Source organism: Elephantulus edwardii, unplaced genomic scaffold, assembly GCF_000299155.1.
Source record: "Elephantulus edwardii isolate Elephantulus edwardi_28Jun2011 unplaced genomic scaffold, EleEdw1.0 scaffold00029, whole genome shotgun sequence".
NCBI classification, from domain to species: Eukaryota; Metazoa; Chordata; class Mammalia; order Macroscelidea; family Macroscelididae; genus Elephantulus; species Elephantulus edwardii.
In genome coordinates this window covers 13,145,939-13,171,954 of record NW_006399779.1, presented here as the reverse complement: position 1 = coordinate 13,171,954, position 26,016 = coordinate 13,145,939, and the positions used below count along the sequence as shown (strand labels likewise).

Genomic DNA, 26,016 nt, shown 5'->3' with positions numbered 1-26,016 from the left:
GATTCTTCCCCTTCTTCTTTCTTTTAGCAAGAAGCACAGGGTTACATACCCAGCAATTCTTGCAATTGGAAAGAACTTCACAATAGAGGCAAAAAAAAAAAGACAACCTCTTACAGCATCATATTTCACAGAAAACTGTGTACGTTTGTTCCCCATATAGGACATACTTCAAAGTAACAAAATAATTTCATTGGCTGTAGTGTTCCTTCTTCCCATTAGAAGTAGATAGAATTTTTTTTTCCTTTCCCATATGGTACATAAATATCAGAGTAAAGCCGTCTTTGAAATATTTATGCCCAGGAGTCCTTCGTGTGTTAATATCTGATGTGTGTTTTGGCTTGCTGTCTGTGTCAATTTTCGTTTTCTCTCCAGCCACGAGCATTCTTCCCGAATTTATATACCAGTCTTCGTCCATCCACACGCTCCAGAATTTCTCTTTTGTAGTAATATCTGTGACAAAGCAAAGCGTGTAAGGTGACTGCTCAGACAAGGCTGTGGGCTCAATAAAGGCTCTTTAGGACAAGATCCTCCTCACCTCATGGCCCGGCTAAGCTTTTCATAAGTCATGCTGCTGTTGTTCTTCTTTTTCCCCCATAGCTGAGCTACAGCCTCTGATTTCAGGAACCGGAAAATGCCTTCAGACCGGTCTTCCCACTTGATTAAGCCTGGGTTCTTGTCTGGGTTCAGGAGGATATCGCGGATGAATTCCCACAAGTGAGTCCCTCGAGGATCTGGTCAAAAGGAAAGGGAGTTTATTATTGGGCCTCCCCACTGAGTAAAGGCCTCTGGTGGCCTAGTGGGTAAGGAGTTGTGCTGTGAACCTAAAGGCAAGTGGTTTGAATCTAATAGCTTCTCCTCGGGAGAAAGGGCAAATAGTTAACACACTTTATGAGTCACTGAAAGACTAGATACGCACCCCCATTCCCATCCCACCCCCCACGCCAGAGGTATTTCAGAACAAAAGGCCTGGGAATCTACATCTGGAGACTCATTTCTTGAAAACCCTATTAAGCACAGTTCTGCTCTGACACACACCGGGTTGCTTAAGTCTGAGTTGACTCAAAGGCAACTCAATGCCCCCACCCCTAGTGGCCTATGTAACAGCAAAGAAATGTGTAGAGAATCATCGAGTTATTATATGGAAATGAGTTGTTATATACAATTGAGTCAGAACTAACTCACAGCTGGCCCTCCAGTGGGTTTTCCGAAGCTGTAAATCGTGGGAGGAGACGCCCATCTTTTTCCTGTGGAGCAGCTGGTGAATTTGAACCGTGTACCTTGGGTGAGCAGCACAGCTCTTCACCACTAACCCACAAGAGCTCCCCCTAAGGAGTAGAGTATGCTCACCTCTCCTCTAATCACCTGGGAAATTACAGCCCAGAATCACCAAGCACCACCACACGAGGGAGATCAGAAGGCATTGGAAAAATAAACTAGTTCCTTTTTTTTTTCCTTCACTAGTTCAAGTTTTTAATTCACAGGTCAAAAAAATGGAGGCCTAGAAAGTTAACATGACTTGACCACGGGAATGCAGCTAACAAGTAGCAAGATCAGTTAGGTCTCATGAGACAAGGAAAGTTTCTTCTAAATCCTGTTGACAGAATACTTCTAATTTATTTTGACTTGTTACTTTCCTGGAGAACTGCGTATATTAAAACCTCAACCATCTTAGTTGCTTCTAGACTATATTGGGAAAGAGAATAACTATGAGGCCCTAGAACATATTTAGGGGCCCCTGGGGGTATGTCCATAGGGAGTTTGCTGCTAATCAAAAAGTGGCATCTCTGGCAGTTTGAATTCACAAATGGGCGCCACGGGAGAAAGATGAGCGATTTCCTCCCCGTGACACACAGCTCAGAAACCCACGGGAAGATCAGCTACGAGCCAGTTACAACTGGACAGCAATGATTTTGGTTTTTCTTGAAGAATATATTGGAGGAAATTGGAATATACCCCAAAAAAATGAGGACGGAAACTTGTACACCTATGTTCATAGCAACTTTATTCACCATCACAAGAACATGAAAGCAGCCCAGATGTCCAACCACAAACAAATGGATTGAGAATTGTGGTACTTTCATACAATGTACTACACAGCATGCAGGAGCAATTTTGTAAATTACTACCTAAGTTGGGAGGGACTGGAGAGCATTATGCTGGGTAACCTAACTCAGTCTCACAAGGACAGATACTGTATAAAACCATTATTGTAGAATGAGTATAAGGAACCAAGGTGGAGAGGAGGGTGGTAATAAAAGGGTGAAGATGGGGAGGTAGGTTATTAATCATAGGGTTGCACAATTCAATGGGTGGGTGGAGTGAAGGAAAAGGGAAGAGAGAATCTTTTGTGAAAAACAATATATTCAAACTTTGTAAATAAATCAGAGTAATAGAAAAAATTAAAAAGAAACAGAAGTAGGTTAAAAGAAACAACATGTATGTTGCTGTCATTATGTACCACTGACTCTACAACAATACATAGCTCACCCTCCAAAGGGTTTTCAGAAGCAGTTTAATCTCAAGAGAGGAAATTGCCCATCTTTCTCCCGCAGAGCAGCTGGTGGATTTGAACCTCATGCTTTTGTAATTGCAGAGTAGCTCCTTACCGCTAGGGCACCGAAGTTCCTAGATGATAATATTAGGGAAAAGAATGTATATGGAGTCAGGTAAAAGCCTGGGGCAGGGCAGGAGGCTATTTGAAAATGAAGCAGCTACTGTGATGAGATGAACAACCAAGGTCAAACTTACTCTCATTGAACTTGCTGTGCCCCAGTTAGGGGTTGTTTCAACTCAGTTCTGTGCAATTAGCTGCAGCAGCAAATAGTAAAGATGTCCTGTAATTTCTAGAGTTGACATCATCTTTATTTCTTTAGAAAGATATATTTCTAGGTGCAACTCTCTTCCCATCTCCCATTGCAAGGTCTATGCTTCATTGTTCCCATACTGTCACTAAGATTTTATCAACAAGCAAAACCCAACTGCCAAGGAACAGCATTGAATCTTGAGAATAAACATTCATCTTTTGGGAACAGTGATTCCACAGTAGAAGAATTTACCATTACAATAGATGGGTAAAAAGAATTCTTAATCATTTCTTTCCATCTTTCTCTTGTTCATATTCTTTGCTCCACCCCTCAATCTTTAGAAGAAGAAAATCTCTAGTAACTTCACATCTGCAAGAAATTCTTACTCGGTGGCTGTTTCCATTGTCAGGCAAACATAACAAAATGCTGAAGAAGAGCCCAGTTTGAGAAAGGATGGGAGAGGTTATTTTGCCAGACCATCTTGTACTGCTAACCCTAAAGTCATGCCTCTCTGGCAGTTCAAAGCCAGTGGCTCCTCGGGAGAAAACGGGCAATCTCTTCCTGTGTGAATAACAGTGTTGGAAACGCAATGGAAGTTCAGCTATGAGTCAGTTCTGACTTGACAGCAACGAAGGAGAAATGAGGGACCTCGTTAGTCACAAGTGGCGAATGTAGGCAGCTAGCAGAGGCAAGCATCTGCCTAAAGCATAGTACCAGGTACATCTAAATGAAGAGAAGAGCTCAAAGCCATACACGCAGGCGACTTACTGTGCTTTTTGGTGTGAGACTTTGCAGGGTGGTCTTGCTCCTTTTTCATATCAGGTGATTCTGATAAAAAGAAAAATGAGTCGCTTAATTTACATACTTCTTACAATTATCTATTTCATTCATTTGCTCATTTAAAAAAAAAAGCATTTTATAGTGGTTTGTGTACAAAATGTGTATACATTGTGTTTCACACTTGCTTTGATTCACATTGTTTCCTATAATCATTCCCAAACATTGTGTTTTATGAAACTAATCCCCATTGAATTATGACCACCATTACCCCATCGTTTCAGGTCCCAGCCAGATCTCTCAATTTCCTTTCCCCACTCCTTTTACCCATCAAACTCTGTGACTTCCCCCCTGCCCACCCTCACCCCCCTGCTCCCCCCTACCCTCCTTAGACCCCCATACATGTTTTACTGGTTGTTCTTCTATTTTTACAGTCCATTCATCCGCTCATTTAACTATTATTTTTTGAGCATCAACAACATGCAATATATGAAATATGTGGTAATAAAACGTATATTAAAGTCTATGGAAAGAATGAGTGTAAGATGTGGAGACAAGATGTCTGGAAATAGTGTAACTGATGATTTAAAAGAAAGTGGCCATAGGTGATTGCTCTGATTAGGGAATTTGAAGGATATGAGGGAGACAACTCTGCAGAGAGCTGGTGGAAGAGCCTTCTGTGAATGAAGATAGTAAAGGTCTTGGGGTCAATATGCAATTGGCATATCTGCTGATTAGCAGAAAGCCAGTGAGCAAAGTGATGAAGTATAGGAGTTGAAGTCAGAAAAGAATGAGTGGAACAGATCATTAATGTCCGTGATGCTTTGTAAGAACTTTTGCTTTTATCCTAAGAGAGGTGGGAAAGGCCCTGAAAGATTTAGGTTGTAAGAAGATGTTTTTTTCTTTTTCCATAATGAAAAAAAAAATTCTAGCATTTATGACTAAGAAAGATGACTTTTAATCTGAAGGAATGCCCTTTTTGGCATCCAGAGTTACATTTTAATCAGCCTTACAAAGGGGCCATTGACTGGCCCAAGCCCAATGCAGAGGGCCACAGTGAACTATGGAAAAACATAGATTAGCTTAACAAATGACTCATTATCCTAACCCTTGCAACTATCACCCAAGAGCAGACAACAGAGGCAAAGCTATGAAACATAACATTTTTACAAAGAAAGCTAAGAGATCTAGAGGGGATACAATATAGAAGAACACTAACAAGAAAAAGACCAACAAAGCTCTTACACGTAAAAATGAACATAATGTACATTTCACAATCAAAAACCAGCCCATTTTAATACAGAAGAGTTTCTACACAAAAACCATTTCTGTTAAGAAATCATGATAATGAAATAAACATCTGTTTACACCTGGGCTTCATACCCTGGCGTTCTTGGATCCATGAGTGGTCAAGTATGGTGTTTAAGGGCATTTGGGACTTCCTGAAACTGCACAAAAGGGAGATATCATAGCATCTAGTAAGTTCTTCACACTGGACATTACTCAAAAAAGTTTAGGAGCCACTGGCCATTAGCTGTCAATTAGAGTAAGCTAAGAGTATTAGCAGCTGCTTCTGGGCACTTTAGAAACCCTGGTGGTACAATGGTAAAGTCCTTGAAAAGTCAGTGGCTAAAACTCACCCAGTGGCTCCCCAGGAGAAAGATCTGGTCAGCTGCTCTTATAAAGACTATAGCCAAAGAAACCTTGTGTTCTACTCTGTCGCATGGGGTCACTATGAGCTGAAATTGACTCTTGACAGTATCTAACAACATTGTCCACTTACTACGTCCTGCTAGCTTGGTATATAAGGAGCTGGGCGGCCAAGTCAAAAGCAAGCAATTAGAATCTGCCAGCTGCCCTGTGGGAGTGTGATGGTCAATCTCTTCTCATTTAATTTGTTGTTATGTGCCGTTGAGTCACCTGTGACTTATGGCAACCCTATCCTGCCCTGTCCAAAGCAAGTCTCACTGACTCCGATACACCTATTCCCATTCCCTAGTTACTGTTTCAATCCATCTCATCCAGGGTCTTCCTCTCCTGTGCTGTCCCTCCACCCTTCTCTAAAGATTGATCCTTCCTGGGCACATGCCCAAAGTGTGTGACGGAGATTCAAAATCCTAGCCTCTCAGAAGAAACTTAGTTTCACCCTCTCGTTTGTTTTCTTGGTAGACCATGGTATGTTCAAGACTCTACTCCAGCACCACAGCCCGAAGGCATCAATACTTTTTCTGTCATAGTTAGTCATTGTCCAGCTCTCTGATGGCCTGGATTAGGCGCACCTTAGTCTCTAGACTGACATCATTGCTTCTCAGTACTCTGGAAAGGTCCCTGACAGCAGATTTACTTAACGCAATTCGTCTTTTGATTTCCTGGCTGTGGGTACCAAGAGTGTTGATTGTGGAGTCGAGCAAACAACTGTTAACTGTAACTGTTAACAACCTTAATCTCTTCTCCATCCATCATGGTGCTGCCAATTGGCCCAGTGGTGTCCTCTTGATAGTACGTTTCGATCCATATTGAAGACGACAGTCCTTGACCTGCAGCAAGAGCTTCACCTTTTAAAAATTCTCTGAAAGGTCAACTATGAATTGATTTTGACTTGATGGCCATGATAGGCTGAGTTGAGTTGAGGCTGTGCATTGAGAATTTTATACCTTATTTGATTCATTCAATAACTCTACAAAGGAGGTACAATGGGGGAAAAGTGTCTCATATTTTACATCTAGAGAAACTGAGAAACAGAGAGGTCAAGTGACTCTCCTAAAGTCACATAGCCGGAAGGGGGAGCCAGAATGTGCTCCCTAGTGTTTGAAAGCAGTACCTTTGCATATATCATTACTCTTCCAAAGAATGCGGGCACCTGAAAACCAAACAGAGCTCTCTCTCTCTCTCTCTCGTTACTATCAAGTCAGAACCAACTCATGGCTGACTCCCTTTGGATTTCTGAGATTGTAAATTGCACCAAAGACCGCCCATCTTTTTCCACTGCACTGCTGCTACAGAGTTGCTGCCTTTAGGTTGGCTGCACGAGTCCCTAGGGAATCTGCCACCAACTTGCACAAGCATTTTCAAATGTATTTGCTCTGGTTCTAAGTTGCTGGATTAATTCATTAGCTCTGAAATAAGTGAGAAATAAGTAATTGCAATTTGATAATTCTGTATTTCCCAATGTGCCTGGACCCATTTGCCTATCTGATCGTTCAGTCTGTCATGACTCAGGGCTCCAAGCAGTTTCTCTTAAAGCTCCCTGTAAGTGTCACGGCAGGTAGGAGGAGAGAGATTTCACAAGATCTGGACAAAAGGGAAGCCTCTCATGCGGGTTCAGATTCCTCTGCTGGCACTGCGGTTAGGGAGGCCTGCACCTGTCTCCGTTTACTTTGAAATCTGTGAAGACAAATTCAAAGGAAATGCACAAAACCCTCACTCTCCCTCCCTGTAGGTTGTAGAGAGAGGTTGCAACATCCCATCAGGATGTGACAATATTGCGACAGGTCTGGCACCCACCCAGGCTTCCCAGTGATACATCATCCTAACAGGGCCGCGTTGTTCTGCAGACAAAGAGCTGCATTTACCCAGCAGGCCATAAGCAAACCTCCCTGCAAATGGCATCCAGGAGGGACGCAAGGGCCATTATTTCTGCGCCAGGGTTGAGTTCAGAAAAACCCAAGTGTCTCTAAGCATATTGACAAACCTGTTGTTTACCTAGGGAGCGATGGTATCATAGCTCTTAGGGAGTTGCACTGCTCACCCAGAGGCAGTGCCTCTCCAGAATTTCAAATCCACCAACAGCATCTTGGGAGAAAGATGGACAATCTCCTTCTACACAGTTTATAGCTTCTGAAAACCCATTGGAACATCAGCTATGAGTCAATTGCAATACAACAACAAAGAGTTTGAGTTTGAGGGTTTGAATAGTTCTTTAAGACACTCTTGTGGTGTTACACATTGCACTGCTAAGCAAAAACCAGTGGTTTGAATCTATCAATAGCTCCTTGAGAGAAAGATGGGTTTAGTAGAACTAATTACTTCAGGGTTAAGGTTCAGTAGTGAATAGATAAAGAGCTTAGTCTGTTTCTCCCAATAAAATGTTTTCTCATAAAGTTTTGTAAACCATTTCAGGGGATTCACGATCCACTTAAAAGTCTTAGAGAGTCTAAATTAAAATCCCCAGACTATATAGGCCATAAAAAAAATTTTCTCTTTGATACGTCAGCCATTTACACAGGCTAGACGTCCATCCAGCTTAGGAAAGGAAGGACAAAAAAGATTGCTTAACTGCTAGCCTAAACGTTGGTAGTATCACAGAAGAAATGAACTTCCAGAAAGATGACAGCCAAGAAAATTCTGTGGAGTAGTTCTTCTCTGTGACACAAGAGGTCGTCATGAGTCTAAATATGACTACTCAAATAAAAAATTTAAAAAAATGTTTCTATTATTCTGAGGGGAAATAAAAAACAAAATAGGCAAAATAGTCAGAAAACCCCTCAAGTCTCTTCAGCCCCTCTTCCCTCCCTAATGTGCCGGGGCAAGCTGTGGAATCACTGCCGTAGCACCACCATCTTTTGATCTAAACCCCCACTTTAATATGATGGCCTCCCCCCAAATAAAAACCAAGAGCTTTGAAGTGAGCCATGTGGTTACATGATTCATTCTTATAAAAGAATGACTGGCTCTGGGGGAGTTTTCCAGCGCGGCTTTGTCTTGCTCCGCTCCCAACACTCCAGGCCAAGGTCCAGTCCTGGGCAGGGGCTGCAGCAGAGGCAGAGGCAGCGGCAGCGGCAGCGGCAGCCTCCTGGGGCTTCTGAGGCAAGTGCCAGGGCATGACTTCAGCTAAGCTGCTTCCCAAGAAGCAAAGATTAGATGCATTTGCATATGAGTCAGCTATGAGCCATTTTTTTTTTACGGGATATACAAATTTCAGTGTTATAATAGACCGTGCCACCCTCGCTTTAGGCTCAACAAGTCCGTGGATAAACACATCAAGCCTGAGTTGGCGTGATTGGCTCGAGGAGTATCAGGCAGATCAGGAATACTGGCGGCAGCCATTTTATGGCATGGGCAGATGATAGAGAAATCAAAACAAAGGCAGCTACCCTGCCTGTTTATCACAGAGGGCATCAGTTTACAGCGAGCCTCGCCTGGCTCAGCTTAGGACTGGCATTGAAACACAGGAAGATGTTGCATGGCACTCCACTTTGTAGGAGCATCACAGACAAAGACTCGGGCAAATGACAAAGGTCTTGGAGGGGATTTGGCTCCTATCCCATAGAGTCTAAACTATTCTGAAAAGAATTGGCCCATGCAAGGCCTAAATCCTTAGGGAAGGACATCACGCTTGGTAAATGGGATCATCAACTAAAAGGAGGAAGGCCCTCAGCAAGATTTGCACAATCCCTTCAGCACTGGGCTCAAGCATAGCAGTGATTTTAAGAATAGTGCAGGAACAGGCAGTTTTATTCTGTTGGACAAAGGATCACTATGAGTCAGAGCCAACTGGACAACTCTTAATACCAATGTTCAGAAGGGCTGCCACTAAACCAACCTCAGACCCTCAATAAATTCTTTATCCTCCTCATAGATGGTATGAGTTGATTATCTCATTTTCCAGCCTGCTTTGTAACGGCAGAGTTGCAGTAGAGGGCAGAGAAGAAATGAAAAAAAAAAAAAAGATTTAAAAACTTTTGGAGAAAGACTACAGGCACACCATGTCTTACTGTGCCTCACTTTATCATGTTTCACAGATAGTATATTTTTAGATAGCGCATTTCTGTGCATTTAGCTTCACGGTGTATGTAGTGCATGTAGATTCACAGATAGTACAAATGGAAGGTTTGTGGCAACCTCGTGTTGAGCAAGTCTGCTTACACCATTTTCCCAAAGTGAGCACATGGCTCATTTCATGTCTCTGCATCCATAATTCTCATAATATTTCACATGTTTTTCATCATGCTATTGCTCACTTAACAGACTAAAGAATTATGATGCATAATTGTCATATACACTGGGAAACCAAAAAAGAATGGTGTAATTTGCTTTATTGTGGCATTTGCTATATCCCAGGGGTCTAGAATAGCACTTGCAATATTTCAAAGTATGCCCTTGTTCCGTGGAGGCAGAAGAAAGGCCTGGTGAACCACTTGTGTGAGAACACAGCCATGGCAAGCCCGGAGGGGTACATGGAGGCCTCTGATACACATGGGACTACCATGAGTTGGAATCCACCCAACAATGCATTTGGTTTCTGTTTTGTTTTCAGCATTCTCTGGGCAATGGTAACTGAAGGATTAGAGGTTCCAATCTACCCATGGGTGCCTAGGGGAAAAAACGTGGTCATCAGTCACTGAAAACCTTGAAAACCTTAGGGAACAGAGTTCTATTCTGATATACATGGAGTCACCATGAGTCAGAGTGGACTCCAAAGCAATTTATGTTTTAATTAAAAAAAAAAAAATTTTTAAATCTTCAAAAAATTCTGAGATGCTAGAAAGTAATTCAGGATACAGTAAAGGGTAGAATTACTATGGTTATGGCTTTAAGGTTTCCTAGATTCCTCAAGATCTAGCAAGCTTGAGGCTCAGGAACTGGTTGGTTGAACCTTATTCTTAGTTGGAATCTCATGTCGGATGTCAAGATCCAACCGGAAGGATGTGGGAGGTGACACCTTCGGAAGTTCGAGAGGAAGTCAGAGGCAGACGGTTTCTCAGTTTGGAAACTCAAGGTTCTGACAGGACGGCAACAATTTTTGTCACAGAAACTATTCCCTGATTGAGGCTACTTCCCTTCAAATGAAAAGACATTGAGGGCTCTTCCAAGTGTTTGATTTAATTCCTAATTTCACCACTTAGACTCATACACGGAAGGTAAGGGGACAGAGAGATGAATTTGCCTCAACTCTTCACCTCAGTTCAGAGAACAGCCCTTCATATGGATTGCCCTTCAATATAAACAAACAATAAATCCTCACAACTGGACCATTATCATAAACAGAGAAAAGATTGGCTGTCAAAGATGTCAAGAATCTGTAATCAACATCTATGGAAGTAGCAGTCAAGAAATCACATGGCATACTACATTGGACAAATCTGCTGTCAAGTTTCTCTTTAAAGTGCTAAAGAGCAAGGATATCACTTTAGAGATTAAGGTGTACCTGAGCCAATTAATGGTATTTTCAGTTGCTTTCTATGCACGTGAAAACTGAGCAATAAATAAGGGAGATGGGAAAACAGTTGATGCCTTTGAATTATGATGTTAGCAAAAACCATTGAATATACCAAGGCCTGCCAGAAGAAGGCATAATTTTATCTTAGAAGGACAGCCTGAAAGCTCCTGAGGAGTGACCGTGGAGAGATTTTGTTTCAAGCACTAGCATGTTGTCAGGAGAGGCCAGTATCTTCAGAACAACATCAGTAAAAAAGAGTGTGACCTTCAACAAGGTGATTGGCACAGTGACTGTAGCCCATCGCTATGAGGGTGAGGGTGGTACAGAACCACTCGGTGTCTCGATGTGAGTCAGAACCAAACATCCAGCCCTGCCTCGTCCACGGAGCTTCACCTGAACCAAAACTCAAACCAAAAGCTTTTAGCATGTCAGGTCTCACAAAGCCCACATTAACAACAAAGCACCAAAACAAAGAGATTGTTGTTGGGTTGGTGTCCTTTTCACATCACAAAAACTTACTGAAATCTCATTTCTGAAATTGCCTCAGATCTAGTTCCAGAAGAACATGTCACTTTGTCAAAGCTCCATATCAAAGACTCAAAGTGATCCAGAAGTTCACACCCAAGTTAAAGGGCAGCTATTCAACATCCCTATTTGTAATGGTGCAAGGATTGGACAGGATTCAGATCTGTTTTCATAGGGTCGCTAGGAGTTGTACTCCACTCGATTTCCCTCAACAACAACAACAACAAATAACATTTGTGATAGGGGAGGAATCTGAAAATCCCCCTCCTACAGGGAGCTCTGGTGGCCTAGTGGTAGGAAGCTATGCTGCAATCCCGAAGGCATGCGGTTAGAACCCACCAGCTGCTCTGTAGGAGGTTGGGCAATCCCCTCCCCTGTGATTTACTGCCTCTGAAAACCTGCTAACGGGTTAGCTACAGATGAGTTTTGACTTGATGGCATACAACAGCAATAACAACATAACAACAGTAACATTCTCAATATGATATCCTTCTTAGTGTAAACTTAATTGAAAGTCATGGAGAGCTTCCAATTCAATGCAATTTCAGCCAGAAGGCTAAGATTAGATATAACTAACGTGAACACAGGAGCTCTGGTGACCTAGTAGCAAGAAGCTGTGCTCTAGTCCTGAAGGTACATGGTCTGAGGCCACCAGCTGCTTCACAGGCAAAAGATGGGCAAATTCCTCTTACGTGATTAACTGCCTCTGAAAACCGACCGGAGGGTCCACTGTGGGTGGGTTCAGACTCTCTGGTACACAACAACAATGTGAATATTATTCATAACGTTCAGGTGATTCAACAGATGAGCCACCAAGATAAACTTAAAAAATGATAAAAGATCGTCCTTTGGAGTGGTTCCAGCATTTCCCAATTTACCCTCTGGGACCATTACCACAGCTTCATTTACCTCTACACGCTACTATTAGATATTTTTTCACCTAATCCAAACGTAATTTGTTGAAATTTAAATATAATCTCTTGCCTTAGAAGCATACTAGTTTGTGAATAATATATTGCATTGAAACAGATGAGGGAGAGAACTGTTTAAAAGGGACATATGAATGGGTATTCTTGTCATTACACAAGTCCAGCGTAAAGATTGCATAGTGGAGTGAACTTGGGGGGAGGGATTTAATAACAATGTAAGAGTTTTTCTTTTTCTTTTCAAGGAAAAGAGTGAATTGGAGGGGAGGAAGCGGGGTAGGGAGAAAAGTGAAACAATGAATGACTGGAAACCCTAAATCTCTGTAAACTTTCATTAAAACTAATTTTTAAAAAATTTAAAGAAATAAAGCTAATTTTCTGTGAACAAGTATTTGTTGGGAAGAATTGAAAGCTTGAACAACCGTGGAGAAGAGATTTCTCTGGAGACACACTTTTTTCTGGACATGCCCTGCTGGTCACCTTCAGTGTATAAATATTGACTTAAAAACAGACCTCTTATAAGCAGATAAGAAACTCTGGTGGAATGGTGCATTACATGTTGTAATGCTAACCAAAAAGTAGACCGTTTGAATCTACCAGCTGTTCCGTAAGAGAAAGAAGGGCAGTTTCATGCGGTAAACACATACAGCTTTGGGAACCCAATGGAGGTTGGAGCTGTAAGTTGGCACCAACTCAGTGACGGTGAATGGTATTAATAATGAACTCCACTCATTCCCCAACCTTTTCAAAAGAAAGACTCCCGCAATGTAAAAGCATGGCGCCCTGGTAATTCTCATTAAATCCCAGGAAGCTCTTGCATTAGACTCTCAGTCTCAGGATAACTTACCGACAGGAAGGTGATTGGTAGTTGTCATGGAGATCTGGGCCCGGCAGTATGTTTTGCTGTCCAACAAATCTGTGATGATGAAAAGATAAAGGGAATTAAGAGCCCCCTCTTTATAACACCGTGGCTTGTTGCACAGAATAAGATTATAAAAGGGCCTGATTTGTTGGGGAGTTAGTTACCTACTGTGCTACCATAGTTGGTGTCGTATAAATAGTTTTCTTCTTTCCAAGTGTTCATGATTGAAGGGTCTGCGAAGGACAGAGAATGGACAGTTCAGCATGGGCCAACTGTAGCTTTTTAATGTTACCTCAATGTACTTCTGTTTCCTGGGGAAACTGAGTTTTACTATAGCTTTGGCTTATATGCCCTTTACTGTTCTTTGAGGGAAATTGCAATAGTGAGTCTTATCTAGATTAATGACTTGGCTTCCTGGGAATTCTCTCAGCCTGTACATGGCAGGTAGTAAGTCCCTGGGCTAGGGGTTCTCTTACAGCCTATATATTCACCAGAGCATTCTTATACCAGAAACTCTCATCTGGGGCAACTGAATTTACAGCAGAGGCTCAATGGTGGGGTTTCCCCTCCCCGCTACTGTTTTCTTGGGAGAATTGAAGATGTGTCTTTCAGAAAAGACCTATTCAGTCTTATCACAGTTTCTTCAGTGCTGAAGTCCAGAGTGTCTCACCCCGAGTTAGAGGACATCCCCTCCCACCAGTGTTCCTTCAATTCATGTAAGGGTGACATTTATTCTCAAAACAGAAAGAAGGTGAAGTAAGGGACAAGACTGTTACAAAATCAAGCAAAGAACATTTAAGAGTGGGCACCATCGCCTCACCTCTGAGGAGAAACCATCTGTCCCCTCCCTCTCCCTTCAGTTTGCACAGTAAGCACGTCCCACTCTGATTAACTCTCCAGATTTCAGATTCAAAGGAAACTCCCCTCCGCCCACCCCAGTGAAGCCCAACTCCTACACAACCCCCAGTTCTGGGCTGGTCTCCAACAGAAGCATTTTCTCTGCTGACTGGCCAAGAGCTGTAAGATCTGGCCTGAGTGCCCACCTCATCCCCATGAAGCACTTCTGGCTTCTGTCTCTTCACAGATGGAGGCTGCCCTCAGAGCCCCTCCTGCCCAGGTTCTGAAGTTGCTGGCCGAGTTTCCTTTTGTTTTTACAGTGTAAATGGTATAAACCCTGACTCACTGGCTAAGTCCTCCTGTTTACGACATAGGGATTTAGCTGGTATTCTAACTAATAGCTACGTGTTTGGACACCCCAAGCCCAATATCTTTTGGGGTTACACCCTCACTCCTTGTTTGGTCACCTCGTACACCTGTTGTTGTCTCTGAAAACAAACTGAACCAAAGACGTTTGGGGGTGTTGGTCCCTCGAGAAGCCTCGACTCCCCTCCTCCCAGGGTGGACCTCTTTCCCCACCCTTCAGTTCAGCTTTTCTGAGCTGGCACCACAAGAATGTCTGGCTGGTCAAGGAGGAATTACCAAGTTATTTGAGACCTCTCCAATACCACCCATGATTCTGTTTGGTCACCAAAGGGAGGTGGCATCGTACTGTCAGTCAAGTCCTGTGTCCATGTCTAGGACATGCAGACCTATGTGCCCAGCTCAGACCATGCAGGTAGCCCTGCTCCTGGTGTCTTGTGGGGAAGGGCAGGGCTAGGAAAGGCTAAGGAGATGCTCGGCAGCTATTGTTTTTCCTTTAATAATGGTAGGCCAGCCCCTTATAAAAGAGTAGGTTAAACTGCATGGGGCCAGTTCCAGCCCCAAGTGACTCACAAATCACCCTGAGGTCAAATTCTGTCTTTGGTGATTGGCACGCCACACTAGGGAGACCTGTAGCAAGCTTGGACCCACATGGCTTCCAGGTTAGGGGCGTGGACATGAAAGTCGGGAGTTGTAGACAATGCAATTGCACAGTTTCTCATGACCCAGGGGCTTGGGGATCCTTGTATTACTAACTGTCTTTAGAGAGAGAGATCATAGGCCAAAGGTCATCCTGCAATGAGACCCAAGTAGGGCAAAACTCAGCGCAGCAGCTTCTCCCATCAGGCCAGTTATACCCCCCTTCTGACCCACAGAAACTCCCATGGGAAGAGATTCAGGGCAGGGGAAGACAAAATGAAATGCAGATACTATGAATACTAGGCTCAGCCTAAAGTCCAGAAGGTTAGCACTCATGCAGAAGTGAACTAAAAATTGTCTTCCACAGCTGCGTCCAAGCACCCCTATAGCATCTCCCAAGCACTCCCCCAAATCTCCATGCATTATGCTCTGTTCTCTTGTTCTTGGGAGGTTCAGAGAAGACATTTTGTTTCCTCTTCTCTCCTGCTTTTTCTAACTTGACCAAATCTCCTCACCGTTTGTGGTAAGAAGGGGGCTTAGGGTCGATGCTGCATTCTCACTAGATATGGACCTAGATGATGTCGGAGGAATAGCGAAAGGTGAGGAAGAAATAGGTCATGGTCACCAGCCCCAAGGACAAGGGGAAAGGCTCCCTGTGTTGTCTGGCCCATTGTAGACAGTCAGGGCAGAGGCCTCCCTGGGTCCATCGTACCCCAGGCTCTCTTTCACACCCCTCCTGTGCGGTCCTCCCCAGGACTGTGCCTAGCCACACTGACTTCTTTGATCTGTTCCTGCTCCTACTCACCGGTTTGTTCCGTCTTTACAATGACATTGTGTGTGGTCTGGAACAGATCATTGGTGCAGTGGCCTGTGAGGGACAGAGAGGGAGAGTCAGAAGGGCTTCCATGTGGCCCAAACCTGATCCTTGAACAAGGACAGAGCTAGCTGCTTCGAAGATCCTTGGCTAAGCCGACTGCCCTTCAGCCTCTGTTTGTTTTTGGGCAAACCCTTCTTAAACTCTGCACGCTCAAGCCTGGAGACTCGACCCTGGAAGATCAGATATCCAGGACACGGGTACCCAATGAAGCCAGTATGGAACTATTTAGAAAAAGCATCTGCTGTGGGGGACCACAACTTCAGAATGAGGAGACCAGTTTTTCTACTACTGGCTGTTAGGCAGGGAGCACTGTTGGCATCATCCCTCAGGAGGTACACTCATGTCTTTCTGGAGGTTTGAATCCATAAGCACGTGCCAGGCAGGAGGATGGGCAATCTCCTCCTCTGTGACTTACAGCCCAAAATCCAAGGGAGGGCCAATTAGGAATCAGTTCCAACCCAGCAGTGAAGTTTGTTAATTTTTGTTGTTGTTGTTGTTTCTGGGTCTCAGTTTCTCCATCTCTAAATTTAGGTGATTGAACTAGATAAAACCATTTGATGTCCTCTATAGTGCTTTACAATACCAAGATCTGATACAAAATTAAAATAAAACATGGGAAAACATTTTCATTTCACTGGCTTGCTTCCTCTTTGATTTAATCAAGCCCACCTTCACTGTGAGTCCTCGAAGGACATAAACATTTAACAAGAACCACTCCTGATCAAAGGAGAGGCAGGTTGAGTTTGTCCAGAGGCTCCTTGGAAGAAAAGTCTGGCAATCTAGTCCCAAAAATCCTCCGTTGAAAACTGTGGATCTCAGTTCTGCTCTGTCTCACTTGGGCTTGAATGTGTTAGAAGCAGCTCTAAGATAGCCACTGTGGCTTTGCTTGTTTATTTATTTTTATTAGATTCAATCTGTGAGATGTATCTGACTAAACGCAATAATCTGTCTCTTTTTATGCCCTGAGTACATATATGTACTAGCAGCGCAGATCACACACCCTTGTATTATTTTTACTTTTTTTCATTTTATACTAGTTTATTTACAAAATTCTAATACATTGCCCTTGTATTTTCTTACAATATCTCTAGTCATTTTTTAATATTGAGGATATCTATTCTCCAGGTAGATTGTAAATATCTCAGTCTTTAGACCTCCTGGCCCTCAGTTTTCACATCTGTAAAATGGGTGTAATAGTCATTCTTTTCTCTCGTCAGGTCATTACATAAGCCCATTCACTTAGAGTGCCTAGTACATAAGTAAGTCAACAATAAATCTAAGTTAACATAACATCTGCAAAAACAAGAAAACCACTGTGAGGAATCTTGTAAGTCCTTAGCATTTAGCATGTGTGGGGTCAGACAAGTGACTGAAGGTCGAGGGTGGACACAGCACTTCCCTGGCCTCCTCACCTTAGGCTTCAATCAGGGCAAAGCTTTAAAGGAGTGGATTTAATTGGCTGTAGGGAGGTAAATGTTTTTAATTCCTTAAGCATAAGTCTGCTCTTTCTGAAGGTTCTTGGGAGTTATTTATAGAGCCTTGTTTAGCTTGGTCCTAATTAAAAAAAAAAGGAGACAGAGAGAGCAGCAAGACAACCTTATGGGGTGACGGGAAGAAGGCAGCCAGCCTACTGAAGACATATAAAGTGCCTGACGCTGCTCCCAAAAGATGCCTTCCTCTGTGTGGAAGGCAGATACCAAAGTGAAATCGGGTTCTCAGGCCTGAATATCCTACTTCTCAGCACCCAGCTACCTGCCAGGCTTTGGTTCTGCCTATAATACCAGAAACACTTTTTCCAACACAGCCGGGCCAGCTCACGAGTCTTAGCCATTACTGCTTTACAGGTTGTCTGTAATTCACAGAGGGGCTGGTTTTTAATTGTTATTATGAGGGGACAGGGGTAATCGGGATGGGTGTGTCAGAGGCAATGAGATTGGCACAGGATAGAGAATGGTTTAGGGCTGTTGTACATAGGGTCGCTATGAGTCATAAACGACTCGACGGCACATAACAACAACAACAACAACATTACGAGGGGAGAGTGCCATATAGTCTGCAGGATGAGCATCTCATAAGTTCATGCAAAGTGTGCGTGTGTGTGTGTGTGTGTGTGTGTGTGTGTGTGTACAGTATCTGGGACACTGGTCTGCTCAAGCGAGGTGAGACTTTGGGGAGACACTGGAAATTTTAAAGTAGCACCAATTCCAGAAAGTACTGCAAAAACATCCCACCTATGTTCACAGCAGCTTTCTAACCTGGTTTTGAGTCATGTACCCTTTAGCATTCTACTGAAACAGTGTGAGATTTTCTCCCTACCAAACTTCAAATATAGGTCTGCTGTGTTGTTTGGAGCCCATTAAGGCCCCTGGGTGGTATAAGAGATTTGTGCTGGGTTACCAACAGAAAGGTTGGAAGCTTGGACCCACCCAGCAGCTCCATGGTGAGGGGGAAAGGCCTGCCAACCTGCTCCCATAAGGATGACTGCAGCTTAGAAAACCGTAGAGAGAATTCTACCCTGTCATGCAGAGTCCTCTGGAGTTAGAATCAACTCAACAGCACACAACAACAACAACTTGATCATCTTTAATAAATAAGTAGTCGCTGAGCACTTTAACAAGTCAGTCATTGGGAATTAAACTATCAAATCCTAACATAAGGGAAAGAAAATAAGGATTTCTGAAAACAGAGAGTATTCTGCTAATAATTAGGAGGCCCTCATCTCCTTGAAACTTAACATCACTATAAGAGTGAGTGGGCATTTTAATCAGGAAAGAATGTTGGATTTTGTCATGAAATAGTATACAATATGGATGACCCTAGAGGACATTATGCTGAGTGAAATATCTCAGTCACAAAAGGACAAATACTGCATAGTGCCACTGTTGTAAAACAGGATTGACATCGGGGTTGGGGGAGAACCTAAGAAAAGAGGGGATAAATAATGTATACTGCATTGAAACAGATGAGTGAGAGAACTGTTTAAAAGGAATATATGATTAGATATTATTATTATTATTATTATTTTCATGACAAGATTCCAGAAAAAGAAATGCATAGTAAATGGACTGTGGATATTGGGGGCAGGGGTGGGGCCTATGTATAATAATGAAAGTTTTGTTGTTTTTTTCTTTTCAAAGAGAAAAGTTAACTAGAGGGGAGGGATGGGCAGGGAGGAAAATGTGCAACAATGAATGAATTGGGGGGGGGGAAATTAAATGGGAAGAAAGAAAAAAATAGACTGAATGGGAACTCTGAAGCTTTAGTGAGTCAGGAGTTGTACTGTCAACCCAAAAGAAGGCAGTGTGAAACCACCAGCTGCTCCAAGGGAGGAAATGGAACAGCCTTCTGTGCAAATTACAGCCTCTGAAAACTCACGCAAGGGTCAGCTATGAGTTGGTTCTGACTCTATGGCAATAATGTAAGTTGTTGTTGTTGCTGTTGTTATGTGCTGTCGAGTCGTTTGCGACTCATAGCGACCCTATGTACAACAGCCCTAATCTCTGCTCTGTCCTGTGCCAATCGCACCATCTCCGATACACCCATCCCGATTACCCCAGTCACTGAATCAATCCATCTCATAGAGAGCCTTCCCCTCCTGCGCCGTCCCTCCACCCTCCCAAGCATGATGTCCTTCTCCAAGGACCGGTCCCTCCTTACAACATGACCAAAGTATGTAAGTAAGTAAGTAGTGATAGAAATTAATTTAATATTTTATATAAATACACAAATGATGGGACTAGACACCCTTGCACTCTAGGTTTCATTCCGTTCTTTCTCCTCCTTTCTTTTTCTCTCTTGAGAAACAGCCATTTGAAGGTGAGCCGGAGACCCTGCTCACACCTGCCCCGCCCCTCCACCCCCACCCCCTGGGGCTGAAGCGAGAGATACTGACCATTCCACTTGAGGTGCTGCAGGTTGCTATAGAGGAGCTGCCCTGCGGAGCCTGCCGCCCGAGTGAATTCCTGCAAACTCATGCTGCAGAGATGTTCACCACTGATGTCGAACTCCTGGAAAGGGATACAGCTGGCGTCGAGCTGGTTGGTGTCCAGAAGGTGCTGGAGCCACTCCCACACCTGGTACTTGGTCCAGTACTGAGGGTGGATTTCATGCCATTGGCCTCCAAAAAACCCACTGGAAACTGAAAAACCACAATAGGAGAGCATCGCTTGAGTGATGTGTGTTTGTGGCCGGTAACCTCAGACAAGGAGACTCACAGGCCTGTGAGGTCATAGAAAGTACCACCCACCATTCACCTGCATCAGAGGGCGTGAGACCAGCTCTGGAGAAGGCTCCAGGATGCATGGGTTTTCCCCTCCTTGTGGTGGAGGCCAAGCAGTTGGCCCTCAAGCATTATCCTATCATCCTGTCATGGTGCCTCAGGAGTTAAACAGTCAGCTGCTAACCATAAAGTTAACAGATCAAACCCTGCTGGAGACCTCACCAGAGAAAGACTTGGCTGGCTGCCCTCACACAGATAACAGCCCAGAACACACTATAGGGTAGGCAGTGTGAAACCACCAGCTGCTCCAAGGGAGGAAATGGAACAACAGCCTTCCATGCAAATTACAGCCTCTGAAAACTCATGCGAGGGTCAGCTATGAGTTGGTTCTGACTCTATGGCAATAAGTAAGTTGTTGTTGTTGTTGTTGTTGTTGTTGTTGTTGTTATGTGCCGTTGAGCCGTTTGCAACTCATAGCGACCCTATGTATGTATATGACTTTATCATATGGGGTCACCATGAGTCAGAAACGACTAGACTGCACACAACAACAATGGCAGGTGTCTGGTGAAGAGGATGTGAGACTTTTAAGTGCTCTGAGCACATTTTTTCCCATGACAAAGACGTGCCATGGCAGCTGAAGTGTTCGTGATAATCAACCAAACATCAACTCCACTGTCATCAAGTCAATTTTTACCCATAGCGACCTTGCAGGGTTTCCAGGACCTCCATGGAAACAGACTGCCACCCTTCGAACTACCAACCTTCTGGGTAGCAGCTGAGCATTGTAAACACTGCACCGCTATGACTCTTTAATGTGTCGTTATCCTTTTTAACTATTTATTAGCTTTTCATCCACAGCAACCTATCTCTCTCTTCTCCCATTCTCAGACTTCCTCTCACGCTTTCTGTTTTCTTTTTCCCCCTATACATACATACCTAAGACTCAAACGACTAAAACAATTAAGGTTCTTTTTTCCACTGTTTGTTCTCTCTCAAAATGGTTCCGATTCCTTATCTGCTAACTGTGCCAGGCTCTCCCCACCCTCCTACAATGGACATTATAGCTACTGTGAGGTCACTGGCCTGCTGCTTTACCTTTAGTAACTGCCCATTAGTCACTGAAATGAATGAAGGAAGTGAGGCTCTATTCTTCAAGTGACCTGCGGATAGCATGGATATCTATGCTATTTCTTCAGCTCAGTTTATATTCTATCCATTGTTCCCAGTTGAATTCCTACCCTTTCAAACTCCAACCACCCCATCAAGCAATCACTAATGCCCTCGATCTTACTTCGAGGACTCACACTCCTCTGAGTCTCCAAAAGACTTGCTTGGTACTTTTCCTAATGGTTTATGCCAATGGTCTGCTTTTCATAACAGAAGTTTGGCAACCTCCACGTACTGTCTTATTCGACCTTGTAAATTGTATGCTCATGGTCATAGATTCCATCGTGCTCACCTTGTACCTCCTATGACCCTTCCTTTGAGACCTTGCCAGAGCAAGTGCTCACTAGATATTTACTTAACGCAATTTGTTGCTGAAGAATTTGTTGCTAATGTGGGGATCCAGTAGAGTTGAGAGGCACATTTCAAAGGTGGTTAATTCAAATAGTAGTGATGATGTAAAGCTCATTCAAGCCAAAAAATATGGCCGAGCCCACTTTGTGCTAACAATCTATCCATATGAGTCCATCATGCTCACTTGGGCATATAGAAGATGAAGTCTAAAACTAGTGCGTAATCTTGACAGGGCTGAGAGAAAGTAGAAGCCAAGGGGAAAATCTCTCTTCTAGGGAAGGTGAAAGGCAAGGGACAAGATAAGGTACCATTGCACCCCACCAAGCTGAAGCATGCAAAATCCAATGAAACTTGGCAAGGACTCAAAGAGGGACCGAAAGGGAATCATAGTGCAAGTAAACTGTTCCAATCTCAAACCCTTTTCTTCAAGGTCATGCTGGCTAGATCAGCACTCTTCAAATTTGAATGTGACTCAGAATCATCAAGGACTATTTTTAAAATCATAGTGGAGTGGACTTGGGGGAGGGATTATATAACAATGAAAGAATTTTTCTTTTACTTTTCAAAACGAAGGCTGCATAGTGCAGTGAACTTGGGGAGAGGGATTTTAGACCAATGAAAGAATTTTTGTTTTACTTTTCAAAGAGAAAAGCAAACTGGGGTGGAGGGAGAAAAGTGCAACAATGAATGAATGGAAATCCAGAGTCTCTGTAAACTATAATTAAAATTAATTAAAAACAAAACAAAACAAAACACCCAACTCAGATTCTGTTTCTATGGGTGTAGGGAAGGACCTGTGGTTCTGCACTTTTTTTTTTTTTTTTTGGTTCTGCACTTCTAATAAGCTCCTTAGTGCTACTGCTCTGTGGACACACGTGGAATGGGAAGGTACCACAGAGCTCGGAAAGACGTGACCCTCACAATGCCTACGGCCTGGCCTTCAACGCCCGGAGCGGAGAGACTGAGGGAGGGAGCTTTCTAAGCTCGCTCTTACTCCTCTCCATCTGAATCCACCCACTACTTCCAAACTTCAGAAGCACTAAGATTAAGAGGTCAAGTTAATTTAGAACGAGAAGGTGAAAGTCATTGGCAATGTTGCCATTCACAGTGTATGCCTCACGCCTTATCTCTCTTGGTCAAGCAGAAGTAGCCTGCTTGTCTCAGCTTGCATCTTGAAGGTGGGCAAGGGCTGGAAATACCAAGTGCAGCATTATAGTTATGTAGAAACTTTCCCAAATGTACAGAGCTTAGACTCCATGTTTCTATACCGCTCCACTTCCTGGTATCTCTATACACAGGTAGATGTCCTAAGATGAGCTGTGGGTTGTATTTTTTTTTTAATGACTCTCAAGTCTTTGATCCTTCTTATGTATAGACAACTGAATTTCTGCAACTATGCAGAGGAGCCTGGGGATCTCAAAGATTTTGCAGTCTGAAGAACCTCCTTGCTCTACTTGGAATCCTCTTTCTCAATCCCCATAGGGAATGCTGCAACAGAAAATGTCACTGCTCAGGAAGGGCAGCCTTTGGTGAGATGACCATTGATGAAGGGAAGTGTACATCTCAAACTTTCAACTATAGGTGCCTGAGGTTCCAAAAACATTAAAAAAAGAGGCAGAGTTCCACATGCAGCTGCTGGTTGGGAATATAACCCTCCCATGATTCTCTTGCCCTAGTGGCAGAGTGACTGAGTATGAAGTGTCTAGCTGAAAGGTCGGTGGTTTGAACCTATCACCCACTCCATGACAGAGAGATATGTCAGTCAAATTCTGTAAAGATTGGAAACATTGGGAGGGGAAATTCTGCTCTGTCCTATTAGAACCAACTCAGTAAGAATACACGCGAACTTCTCACTCCAGCCTGCCAGACTGTGCTTGCCAACAGCCTTTCTCCACCTTTCCAAGGAGAAAAGAACATTAGAGTCCTTAGGATTAGCAGCAGGTGGGTGTGGCCTCGGAGCCTCCCCTGTCCTTCTGATGCACACTGGTCTGCCAAACGGGGAGCCCCTAACTCAACAACAAACTTTGTTTGGCTCCTATAGAGAGCAGGTTCGATCTCCAAATTCTCTATAAACCCCACTGCTAGGTTTAAGATTACTCCTCCTTCCTTCTCCTAAAAACTTATGTATTAGATTAAAAAAAAATGCATCATAACACCTGTTATGGTATTAATATAATAACATTTGTTCTCTTACAAAGGAGTGTTAGCAGAAGATGAAATAAAAGTAGGAAGCTGCTATGTCCCTGTCCTCCTCAAGCTCAATGTGTGTGTGTGTGTGTGTGTGTGTGTGTGTGTGTGTACGTGTCTGAGTCTGCATGCTTGCATACACAGATAAGCAGAAACATACACACCCCTCATCTATCTTATCTTGATATTCCAGCCAAACTCTTTTAAAAGCTTCAACAGGTAGCCTTCCCTCTGGGCATCTCATAGATCACTCTTTTCTGCCAGGCTGCCCACCCAGCACCTTAAATAAGAGCTTCTGTTTGGAACTATACAGAGAAGTTTAGCTTCAGGCATTTTCCCATCCCCAATGGAACTCCTGACATCCATTAAGCCAAGTCTGCATTTATTTTTCCCCCCCTCAAACATTTAAGTTGAGAGAGGAAGCATCATATAAGTAAGTGGAGAATCCCAAGGAAGCGACACAACTCTTCCTGGCCCCCTTACCATTGCACGTGGAGTAGCTGTCTGCCCAGGTTGGCTGCTGGTGGAGGAGGTTGTTGCTGGGGTTGAGATTCATTACACCACTTCCTTCCAGAATCATGATCTGCAAGGGGATCAAGCCACCTCGTCAGTTAGAGTCACCTCTGTTAAACATCATTTCAAAGTACAGATCATAAAAGGAAAAGCCAAAATTTGTCCTTTCACCCCTGCCTCCAGAAAGACACGTTGCCACCTCCTTTTCCAGTAAAAGCAAAGCTCCCTCGCAATGAAAAATTTCCAGGTTCGATTTTCATATGCATGAGGCAAGTTTTTACAGCCACCCATTCACAAATGAATAATCGCTGATCAGGAATGAAGTGGGAGGAAAACGCAATACCTGCTCACTGGGCGAGGCTGGCCAGCGACCAAGTGTTTTACAAAAGTGAAAATGCCAAAGAGATTTGGTTTAAAGGGGAGTTTAAATGAAGGAAAAGCCAAGCCTGCTGAGGCCCAGTGTCGGCACCTGTGCCTGTAATCTGTAATCAGTGGGTCGCTCATTCCAGCTCACCTCTGCAGCCCTGCCCGGCATTGAGTCCCCTCAGTGCAGGGGTCTCCTGTGGCCCAGTCTGCTGGTCGCAGGGCCCAGCGGCACCTCAGCGAGAGCCATCAAGTATGAGGAATGACTGCTTTCTCTGATGAAAACCCTGCCCCGTTCCTGCAGTCCTGGTAAAGATTGTGACTACTTTTGGTGGACATTGGGAGCCCTGGTGGCTTGGTGGGCAATGAGTTGTGTTGCCAACCCACAGGTTCATATCCATCAGCTGTTTCACAATATGAAGATGGACAATCTCCTCCCATGTGGTTTACTGTCTCTGAAAATGCCCTGGAGGCTCAGCTATAAACTGGTTCAGACTCCACTGCAAAGAGAAGGTTTGGGCTTTGTTTTTCATTTCCTTTCCATTTAGAGACCTAGAGGATACATCAGACCTGAAACTGATGAGGTTTTCTCAGGCCAGGGGAGTAAGAAGTAAAGGGCTATCTTAACTAGGTCTGTCTGGATTTTTCAATAAAACAACCTAATACACTCGTGTCTGCCGTGAGTACGATGCTTTTTAATAGAGAACTCGTGCTGTGGGATCAAATTGAAAAGTGCAACTGGGAAGGTTAGATAGGGAGTTTAGAGGTGATGGAATAACTTGGGAAAGGAGGATGAGGGTGGGTATGCAGCTTGACAAATATAATAAAAATCACCCATCGGTGCATGTAGGAATGATACCTGTGGAACTGGCATATATTTTACTGTGTGTATTTTCAACAACTCATGGACAACTTCAAGAAAGAGAAACCCGTGCCAATGTCCCAGCACCTATAAGGTCATTGTTCCAGAGCCAGGCAACATCAGTATCTAAACAAAAGCTGTGAAAAGTACGTCCAGTCATATGCAGAAGAAGGCCTCTTTCCAGAGTGTTTGCAAAGGACACTCACTCTATCGACGGTTCGGATGAGGAGAGAGTCTTTTTCTTTTTTTGCAAAGGCCAGGAACATTTCTTTTTTTTCTGTTCATGTTGGGGAAATCTCATATCCTTGGGAAATCACCATATTCCTAGGGCTGAAATGGCCCACCCCAAACAGGGCCAACCCTTTAAATCTCTTCTATTAATTTAGCTCACCTGGGACAGGGCAGAGCTTGAAAGAGAGAGAAGACAGCGCAGGAGAGGAAGCCCCTCAATGAGGTGGATTGATTCAGTTGCTGGGCTAATGGGGATAGGTGTGTTGGAGACAATAAGATTGGCAAGGGACAGAGCAGGGTTTAGGGCTGCTGTACACAGGGTCGCTATGAGTCACAGATGACTTGATGGCC

The 26,016-nt window shown here is 43.6% G+C and overlaps 1 protein-coding gene across 2 annotated transcripts; it reads right to left on the bottom strand.

Annotated features, from left to right (window-relative positions):
• Nucleotides 1-350: 350 nt before the first annotated feature.
• On the bottom strand, nt 351-24,276 carry EHF (ets homologous factor). Of its 2 annotated transcripts, XM_006883749.1 has the most exons (9): nt 24,180-24,276; nt 19,662-19,907; nt 15,698-15,760; nt 13,218-13,286; nt 13,039-13,107; nt 12,789-12,791; nt 3,573-3,632; nt 536-731; nt 351-450 (listed from the first exon to the last, which is right to left on the bottom strand). In XM_006883749.1, exons 1-9 carry the CDS (start codon nt 24,274-24,276, stop codon nt 351-353), a joined length of 903 nt encoding a protein of 300 aa, XP_006883811.1. The 2 variants fall into 2 exon arrangements, with proteins under 2 accessions (XP_006883811.1, XP_006883812.1); XM_006883750.1 differs by lacking the exon at nt 13,039-13,107.
• Between the last annotated feature and the right edge of the window lie 1,740 nt (nt 24,277-26,016).